Source organism: Lactuca saligna, chromosome 7 (genome assembly GCF_052625555.1).
Source record: "Lactuca saligna cultivar CGN05327 chromosome 7, ASM5262555v1, whole genome shotgun sequence".
NCBI lineage: Eukaryota > Viridiplantae > Streptophyta > Magnoliopsida > Asterales > Asteraceae > Lactuca > Lactuca saligna.
The window spans coordinates 167872937-167883737 of NC_136423.1; the positions used below are offsets into that span (position 1 = coordinate 167872937).

The 10801-nt window shown below is 35.3% G+C and overlaps 1 protein-coding gene across 1 annotated transcript; it reads left to right on the forward strand.

Annotated features, from left to right (window-relative positions):
• Positions 1 to 289: 289 nt before the first annotated feature.
• LOC145005634 (F-box/kelch-repeat protein At3g06240-like) lies at positions 290 to 1590 on the forward strand. Its single transcript, XM_078964747.1, has one exon. It carries the CDS (start codon positions 409 to 411, stop codon positions 1411 to 1413), a length of 1005 nt encoding a protein of 334 aa, XP_078820873.1. The 5' UTR covers positions 290 to 408; the 3' UTR covers positions 1414 to 1590.
• Positions 1591 to 10801: the final 9211 nt, after the last annotated feature.

The window sequence follows — 10801 nt, forward strand, 5'->3', positions numbered from 1 at the left end:
TAGTTTTGACTTTAGTAATTTGTTAATTTGGATTGCATGAGAAATCGACCTAGCTAGATGATGTAATTGAGAACATAACTCTTTTACTATTGAACTTTTGTGTAAATATATTACTTCTGTTGGAGTTACTCATGCTCATTAGTTTCGCAGTCAATTTTAGTTGATGAACATCTTGTACATCCATTTACATAACCATGAATATTCACAAGAATTATAAAGTTATGCAAACAGAGAAGAATTTTGATTGCAACTGATTTTTATCTTGTTGGAAAAATGCAGATGTCGGAATATCTATGCGAAGATTTGATTGTTGAAATATTTACAAGACTAGCACCGAAATCCCTCCTCCGATTTAGATCACTCTCTAAATCGTTATATACTTGTATTTCTACCCTTGGTTTTATACGCATGCACACTCTTAGATCCCCAAAAAAAATCCACTTCATTCATCTAATTAGCGATGACAAAAATGAAAAACAACAAGAATTCTTTTACACATCACATGGAGAGGAGGAGGAATTGGCATTGTATTTGTGTCCCAAACGTGGATACATTGATATAACAACAGAAGTCCCGTTCCCTTCTGGCGCACCTATTGGTTCATGTAATGGAACTTTCTGTTTGTGGACTAAAAAAGGTTTGATTCTATGGAACCCTTCAATCAGGCGCAAACTAATCGTGCCTGAATTTCCTCAGAGATCTGAACCCTTTACGTTGCGAGGGATTGGGTTTGGATTCGATCCAATCAGTGATGACTACAAAGTTGTCCAGACATCAAATGTCAAAGGCAACAATTCATTTGTTTATGCTGTGAAGAGTGGCACATGGTGTGAGATTGCTTCCCCTAAACATCAAAATCAGATTCAGAGTATCCGTTACGATTCCTTTTTTTTCAATGGAGTGTTGCATTGGGTGACATATATTAATCAAAGAGAAAAGAAAACCGGATGCATTAGTTGTATACTAACATTCAATTTGAGCACTCATGTTTTTGATATGATTCCAGTGCCTATGTCCGTTCGGATTTGGGTGACATCGGGACTAACAACCATGCAAGGTTCTTTAGCTTTGATTTCTTGTAATGATGAAATTAGTGAAAGTTGGATTCGGGTATGGAGAGATGCTTCGTGGTCTGTGGTTTTTAAATTGAAAACAGATCAACTTTTTATTTTAGGTGTTTTGGAATTGCATCCGCAAGCTTTGTTGCTCAATACTTTCTCTCATGGGCTCCATGTTTATAATCTCAAGACGGGGGTGTCATCAAGAGTAGGCGACTTCAATGCTGCTTCAAGTTTACGTAACTTTTATCAGTGTGTTGAAACCCTTCATTTGTTAGACATGGGGGAGACTATTGCTGAAACGGAACTACATAACTACTATGAAAGAAAAAAAAATAACAACATTACATTTTGAATTTTGACGCATTTTAATTACCATTTTGGTATTTGTCATTGGTACAAAAGTTTTTTTTTTTTAGTGAATAAATTAACATATATGTAATTTCCTGCCTGTTTGCCAATAAAAGTGATATTATTGAGGGTAAAATTGTTGATGATTGATGATCACATCAAGCAGAATATACTTGTAAAATCCAGCCAATCAGGCACATTTTTCTCTATGTGAGTGCATTTAGAACTTCATATATGATCTGGCATTTCGTCTGAGCACCTAGGAGGCCTATGTGCTATGAGCGCATCTAAACCACTCAGCATATCATCAAAATTCAGAACCTGGAAACAAGCAAACTTGGCACGCAACTATGAATAGACTAAAATAAACCCTCAACTTCTTAAAGCATCACGTTTTACATGAGCTCGGCTCGGGCTCAACTTGTTTGTGAGACCTGCCTAAATGCGCCTGAGCTCGGCCTAGCTGACAGTTAAATATCAAGCTCATTTGTGTTTTTAAGCTTGATAAAAAGTTTGTTTATAATTATTTGATATTTACTATTTAATTATTAGTTATAAATTAATATATAAAATTAAAATTAAAACATATATAGTGTTTAAGTTTTGGACACGGTGGAATTCTACCCGATACCGGTGTTAAACGAGGCTTTTGGTCGTACCCGATTGAGTTACCGTAACCCGACACAGTAATTTCTAGAAATATTCCGATCACTAAAGTTGGGTGTTAAAATGATTTCTAAATGTATTAAGACACCCATTAAGTCATTTTAAATGTGTACTAGATAATGACTTAATTAAACGGAAGATCGGAAATCGAAATCGGAAATCGAAATCGGAACGACGATCGGTTGCGCGAATTGTATTATGAAAGAGTTACATTAAAATGATGCGGAAATTTTCGGGTTATTACACCTAACAAGAAATCAGAAGATGGTGCCAACACATATGCAACAAACGAAGAAGTTGATGTGAAACTAATGTATCCCGTCCATGATCCAAACCAAAATTGGAAGAAGATGGTTCCTATACTAGGTATGAAGTTTTTTGACCCCGATGAACTTAAATGTTTATTGGGTAATTATGTTGTTAGACATGGATATAGTTTATGGTATGAAAAAAGTGATAAGAACAGGTTGTTAGCTAAATGTAGCAAAGGTACAACACATAAATGTCCATTTAGACTCTAGGCCACTTGGATGAAGGACAAACATTCTTTTCAAATTAAGTCACTGAAAGATGATCACAATTGCTCCAAGGCATTCAAACTTGGAGCAATTGAGAATTATAGGTGGATTGGGAAGCATTTTGTTAATGAAATATTAAAAAGACCAAAAATGAGCTTAAGAAAAATGAAAGCTAAAATTTCCAAAATATTTAATATTAATGTTAGTTTAAGGCAGTGTAGAAATGCAAGAAGGTTTTCATTGATTAAGATTAAAGGTACTTTGGTTGAGCATTATGGAAGGTTGTAGCATTATGGTGAGGAGATTATGAGGTCTAACCTAGGGTTTATGGTAAGAATACATTCTTAATTCAATTAAGACATAATTAAGCAATTAAGCATAAAACACATAATTTTCAGATAATACATTCTTATTATTTCAAAATGGGTTACAAAGGTTAACCTGACTATTACATTGCTAATAATGACAAGCCCAGAAACACATGCGTTACAATAACCTTGTTCCCACGCAACGATATGAGAACCAAGTCTACCAGGTAACGCTGGTTGTACAACCTCAAAACTCAATCTTTGAAAACCTCCAATGCTCGTACTAATCGGTCGTCTGCAATCTCGACCTCTAGAGGGCAAGCCAACATGCCCGAAGACTGATAAAACCTCTTGCTAAGAGCAAGAGAAACAAACGATTGGGTAGCCCCCGAATCAAATAATCTCATCCTAATCTCATCCTAGGCTTACCCTAGGGTAATCTCCGACCTACTCTCAAACACCAGCTGCATAAAAAGTTCTTGCCATCTTTCCCTAATTAGCTTGCCAATACAATTACATATTACCTACACCAGAAGACCCTAACCATAATTCCTCTCAGTGTTTTTTGCTCATCTTTGGTGGTTTTGGTGCCCTTTGAAGGAATTAGAATGAGCTTTTGGTGCAAGGATCAAGCTAGCAACATCTTCTCATCTTTTATTTCACCTTTTGGACGATTTGTAATGATTCAAGCTTCCACTTTTTTGGTTTATTCTCTTAGATTTAAGTTATTTACTCCATTTTGGTTCATGGTTTTGATTTGAATCAATGGATGGAATAAATTTGGCAACTTTATTAACCTCCTGAGCACTTAGAGCATCATATCTTCTCTTAGATTTAAGTTGGGTTGGGCCCATTGTTATGCACGTTAGGTGGGCACATTTGCATGTTCGGTTGGGCCCATTGTTATACATGTTGGGTTGGGCCCATTTGCATGTTGGGTTGGGTCCTTTTTTATGTTGGGTTGGGACTATTTGTATGTTATGTTTGGCCCATTTATATATGGGGTTGGGCCTGTTATGATGGTTTGGGCCCAATGAGCGGGCTGGAACCATTGATGTGTATGGCATGTGGTATTTTGGGCAACTCACTAAGCTTTGTCCTTATAGTTTGTGGCTTAAACATTTTTAGGTACTTCTAGTTCTAGAGGGAAGGGCCCGACTTGACTGCACCTCATCCCCAGATAGATTTTTTCCGTACTAATTATTAATATTTTACTCTGATGTTTGAAAAATACAATTTACTTTGATTGGTTTTGGAACAAATGTTTGTATGGATTTAATGATTTTAAAATGAAAATTTTACAAATATTTTCGGAAAGTTACAAACTCATGTACTGTTGATATATGGTCCACTAGCATGGCCTAGACTACTCCAGCGTGCCAGCCTGGCCTGGCGCGCTCCTGCCAGCCCTGCCTGGCGTTCACTTGCCAGCCTTGCTGGGGACTCCATTGCCAACCTTGTTGGGGACTCTCCCGCCGGCCCAGCCTGGCATTCCCTTGCCAGCCTTACTGGGGACTCTCCCGCTGGCCCAACCTGGCACTCCCTTGTCAACCTCTCCTGGTGCGCGCCCGTCAGCCTTGCCTAAGGCGTGCCCACCAGCCTCACCCGGTGCCTCCGGGCTGCCTTGCCCGACTCCTTGCTAGCTGGGCCTGAATTGGGCTGGCCCAAGGCCTGACCCAATTCCCCTTGACCTAGTTATCCCCTATAAATAGAATAGTGACTCCTCCATGAAGGTGGACATTTCCCTTGGACTCTTCCCCCATGGTTCAGCCACTACACTATACTTCGGTCGGGTGGCTCAGCTGCCACCCGCCGCCATCAGCCACCATACATCACCACCAGCACCAAGATGGTTCTCTTCAGCTATTGAGAACCATCTCAGATATACTAGATAATCTAACTTAATCGTTAGAGTCCGCTCCCAGGACACAGTCCATAGGATGGCTCTAACGCATCTCTCTGATTGTGATATCCAGATCTTCAATGCAGCAGAAGACCAACAAAATCGTCGGAGGTCGTTGTCGCATCATTTGGCGCCATCCCGGATTCGAGCAAGTAGCAGAAGCCTCAGTTGGCCTCCAGCTCGATTTTGCCCAGATTTGTTCAGATCTGATGTGTTTTCATCTAAGATTTGTTCAGATCTGTTCATTTTTATCCATCATTTGTTCAGATCCGTTTGGATCTTGCCAAGATCTTTTCAGATCTGTTTAACTATTGTTTAGATCTCTTGATATGTTCACTTTTTTCGTTCAGATCTTTAGATCTGTTGAGGTTTTTGCTCAGATCGTTAGATCTACTTCGTTTTTGCTCAGATATCTAGATATGCCTTGTTTTAGTTTATTTGAGCAATTCTCAAGTTAAATGATCTTATCAGATCCATCTTTTGGTTTATATTTTGATAGATTATTCAGAAAATTGGGGAGAAAAGAGGTTTTTATGAGTTTTTTTCCCTATCTTTGTTCACATTTTCGAGTTTTATTCGGCAAGTGGAAGAACAAACAGTATTTTGCAAGTCTTGCCTCTTTTGCTTGCTCATTTTCAAGAAAATTGGTTTTTGTTTCTTGATTTCTCATGTACAATTTCATTCAAGTTGTTTATTTGGTGCTTCCTTTAGAAGCTAAGAGATGGAAAACAAAAGATGTTCAGATCTGTTAAGCAACCTGAAGATTAAGAAGGTTTAGTGAGGAAAAAACTTTGTTAGATCCATTTCGTGTTTAGTTTAGATCTATGGATCTACATGATTCTCTTCACTCAAATACTCCATAAATCTGCAAAAACTTTCTTATATTTGTTTTTGTTTATATTTTGGGGGTTTGTTTCAGAAGAAAGGAAGTTTTATGAGTTCTTACTCATATTTTTCAGTTCAGTTCATAAAATCAGGAGATAAAATCGAGTTTTTACACCACTTTTTGTTCCTATTTTTGGTGCTTTTTCTTTAGAAGTTTAGAGAAAAGACACGAAATTTTTTCCAGATATGTTCTTGCTCACATCTTGAGAAGATAAGAAAGCTTATGGGAAGAAAACCCTATCAACTTCGTTTTTGTTTTGGTGTCTTTCCAGCAAGTTTGATCAGAAAAGAAATTTTGTTGTTTATTTAGTGTTTTCTTCAAAGCTTAGAGAAGGAAAACGAATATTTTTTCTAGATCTACTCTTTGCTCATATCTTGATGGCTTGTTGAGCAAGCTGAAAAGAAAAAGAAGTTTTATGAGCAACATCCCACCTCTGATCCGTTTTTTCACTTTTAATGCGGGATTTGTCCACCAAGTGGGGAGAAAAGAAGTTTTTAAAAGTTTTATTTCATGTTCAGTTTACATATTATCAAAAATCGTTTTTAGCTATGATTAAGGCTGTAAATGAACCGAACGTATACGAACGGGGGCTTGTTCATGTTTGTCAATTAAGTAAGCCAAACAATTGAATGAACACGAACGGATAAACGAACGAGTTTTCTTGTTCATGTTCGTTCGTTTAACAAATTACATTGTTCATGTTCGTTCGTTTATGTTTGTGAACGCATAAATCGTTGTGTAGTTGTATTTCTAGCCCCGGTACAATTTTTTTGTTAGTTCCTTAGGTCCATCTTTTTATGACTGGTTTAAGGTGATTTCATGAGCATTTTTAGTTTTTGACTCTTTTGGCCATATGTAATTTATATGTACGTACGTGGTGAAGGCCAACGCCAGGTCCTTTCTTCAATATCTTCCCAAAAAGATTGGTATTTTGAAAGCCACAAGACCATAGTTTCGTAAACCTCATTAATAACATTGTTGAAAAACGTTCCCTTCTTGCTTTTGGGAGCAAGTTCCTACATAGCCAATTGTTACAGAAGCTGTCGCTGACGACAATAAATTTACGTGAACAAACACGACAATAAATTTATGTAAACAAACATGAATACATGATTGATTCTTCAGTTTGTATTAAATAATTTTAGTTTTGCTTTCTTGGATTTCTTAATGTTCATCATTTGCTCGGTTCATATGATTTCTGGGCTCGATACATTTAAGGTTGGTCTGTTGATTTCAAAGACCCAGTGTGAAATTAAAATTAACCTCTAAATATTTTTATATAATAAAAATCATTAATACTACGATAAGTCGATAATTGTTATAAAATTAATCAAAACAAGATTTGTCTCTATTCCATCACTGATCTGTCGCCAATACTAATGTACATAAAAGAATTTTGGCCCCTAAACGACATTGGCCATGTACAACCGCACACATACACATGCCTACGGCCGAAGCCGAATACATGTCTATGGGAGGGGATTCAAAATATTCTTGTAATTTTGAAGCAAAGGTATTATGGTCATTTTATAATTAAAATGTTTGTAAATAACAAAAAATGATTAAAAGGTATTTTGTTTTCTTTCTAAAAAGCGTTTGGGCAAATATGATATTTTGGAAGCTTATGAAGGATATAAATAATATTTATAATTAGACAGGACAAATATAATATCTTAATGTTTATTTAGAGCATATACAAAAGTCTTCATAAAATTTTGTTGCCTTTATATTCTGTCTTTTCAACATCTTTATCTTTAGTCTGTAGTTGTCGTACGAACTCCTTCGCCGCAAAGATTTCCAAAGTATAATGGACATTATTGTCAACATGGGAGTGCCTACGCACACCTTCACGATGATGTTGAGTTTCATTTGTACAACTACTTCATGTTTAGGCGGTGTTGTAGAGGAGTCGTCAGAAAACATCATTACCGGAAAAGATAAATTAAAACTATGATGTTATCAGTTTTATCTTAATTGTTGTTGTATTCAATAATTTATGAATGCTCCGTATGAAAATTATTCAACGTTTTGATATATTTGTTATTAGGAACTTTGGATGGTGTGGTCGAACACTCTAACTTCACCTAATGCGATATATGTATAACGGTCGGCCTACTGTTCATTTTTGCGGTCCAAGTAGGGATTAGAAATGAGTTATACAACCTTGAGACTAGATAAAGCTCGGGCTAGGCATAGTTAATAATCATCCAAAATCCTCTTCTTCATCATCGTCCATTGTTCATCTTATCCCTCTTCTCCAATGAGTGGTTTTTTAATAATAATTCAAAATTGTCTACTTCAAGATCCTCATTTTTTGCCTTATAGTTTCTTATTGATTGCAAACATGACAAACTAAATTAATTCGAATTGCATCACTGCATAAAACGGGGTCGACTAAAAATCAATTTTTTATTTTTTTCAGCGAATTTAGGAAAAAAAACCTACAATTTTTAAGAATATAAAGTCAAAAAAAAAAGAAGATATGTGATCTCTAAATATTTTTTTATGCGTTTTTATGATTTTTACGGTTTTTTAAGGTTTTTTTTTTGTTTTCCATATAACATTCCATATATATATATATATATATATATATATATATATATATATATATATATATATATATATATATATATATATATATCGTGTTCTCAACCTTTTAGGTGTTCTCATTTGATCTACTCATATATATATATATATATATATATATATATATATATATATATATATATATAAAATAAATGCTTCTTTATCTTTTCTTGCCCCATGTGTTGTCCACTTATGGATTGTGGGATGTTAGCCCCTGTAATCTGTGTTGTTGAGATTATGGTGGTTGTTGTTACTCTGATATTTCCCATATGGCTTTCAGGAATGTTTTATACAGAGCTAGGTTGTTTTGGCTATGTACGCCTTCGTTAAGTTGTTGTGAGGAGTCTTCGGAAAACAACATGACTGAAAATTAGATTGGTTGCACCCACATGACATTGGTTAGCGATGGGACTAATAACCATCCAAGATTTTTTAGCTTTTTTTTTCTTATTGTGATGAATTTAATTAAAGTTGGATTCGGGTATGGAAAGATGCTTCGTGGTCTGTGGCTTTTAAAATGAATGCATATGAACTTTATGTTATAGGAGCGTTGCAATTGCAACCACAACCGACTACTAATGGTGATTTGTTGCTCAATACTTATTTTCAACGGCTCTATATTTTTAATCCCAAGACGGGGTGCCATCAAGAGTAGTCGACTTCAATGCTGCTTCAACTTTACGAAGTGTGTCAAAACCCTTCATTTGTTAGTCATGAGGGAAACTATTTGTGAAACGGAAGAACTATGAAGAAAACATAAAATTACATTTTGATTTTCAACACATTTTAATTACGATTTTGGTCACATTGATATAAAAGAGATTATTATATTTTTTTTTAAAAATAAAGAAACAAATATGTAATTTCCCACTTATTTCCCAAAAAAATTAGATCTTATTGAGGCTAAAGTTGTTGATGATCATGATCCAAAGGTAACAAAATTTTGTTGCCTTTTGTTTATAATAATGTTTTTTCACCATCTTTATCTTTATTCCAAGGTTGTAAAGATGAAAATTTTATAAAACATAAAAAATATATTTCATAAACTAGTACACCATTTTTTTAAAATTAAATAATTTACAACATTAAAAATACATTTCCAAAACATCATTTAAAAATAACTAATTCAAAAGAGTGGAAAGTGTAACATGCAATACGATATTTTAAATTCATTGTGGCTTTCAGGATTGTTATACCTAGAGCAGAAGTCGTGGCAGAACATGGCTATCTGCATGTTCGACATTGGCTCGTGGTGGATTTAAAATGTTCGAGCTAGGCTCAGGCTCGACTTGTCTGTGAGACCTGCCTAAGAGCTCGGCTTAGCTAATAGTCAAATATCAAGCTCATTTGTGTTTTTAAGCTTGATAAAAAGTTTGTTTATCATTATTTGATATTTAATATTTAATTATTAGTTATAAATTAATACATAAAATTAAAATTAAAACTTATATTACATAAGTATGCATTGGCTTGTTTAGGCTCGCGAGCCTAATCGAGTTCGAAAGATGAAACTTGGGCTCGAGCTCGTTTAATAAATGAGGCTTAAAACTAAGCTCGAACTCGTTTAATTCGACTCGAGTTGAGCTTTTAACGAGTTAATCCCAAATAGCTCATTAGTAGCAAATGTCATATACGGGTGAAAATGTGAATTTCCATCAAGGAAAACAATCACATAAAATAAAATAAGTATTCTCACAAATACCGGTTTTTTGTTCTAGACTCTGTTTTAGGATCGGACTAGTCCACTTACAAAACTTTATTACTTTCTTAGGCTTGTGTTTTTATGATCGGTTTAAGATGATTTCATGAACATTTGTAGTTTGGGTTAATGAAATAGAAAGGTAACGTAGTTTAGGGTCAGTACACATTAAGGTAACAATATTTTTTTCATATACATTTGTCAATTGAACTTGTTTAACATGTACTTATTAAGGTGATATAACCGATGATCATAGTTTTTTTTTCTGATTTGGTATATTACGTGGCATTATGTTGTATTACGTGGCATTAAATGAAATTACTTAGCATTTTTGACACATTATATGAATGGTAATTGGAATTAGGGCTCATAAACAAAAAAAACCCACCACTTTCATTCCTTCGTTCAGTCGTTCCCCTTTCTCTTCATTCTCAATGTCGAACCTTTGCAATTGAAATCAATTTATGTTTCTTCGTCTGTAATGACGAAGGGATCATCCCTCATCATGGATGTCCACTATAATGGTGTATTTTCCCCCAACCCCCTTGTATATTTCGACCCAAACATTGCATTTGTACAAGATGTCGACTTCAATGCTATGGTATTTTTAGATTTCATTACACTCACACCCACAAACTTAATAACCGGTCCATACGGTGTGTCTTCCTTGGATATCCAGCCAATTACCGAGGCTACCGCTGCCTTGACCCCGATACCAGGAAAATCCATCTTTCTCACCATGTCACCTTCGATGAATCCGTTTTTCCCATCTCCACTCTCTCCAAAACTCCTTCCCATGATTACCAATTCCTTCGCCAAGACACAA

Excerpts from the sequence above, each read along its gene's own strand:
- LOC145005634 (XM_078964747.1), top strand. The coding sequence starts at position 409 with ATGCACACTCTTAGATCCCCAAAAAAAATCCACTTCATTCATCTAATT.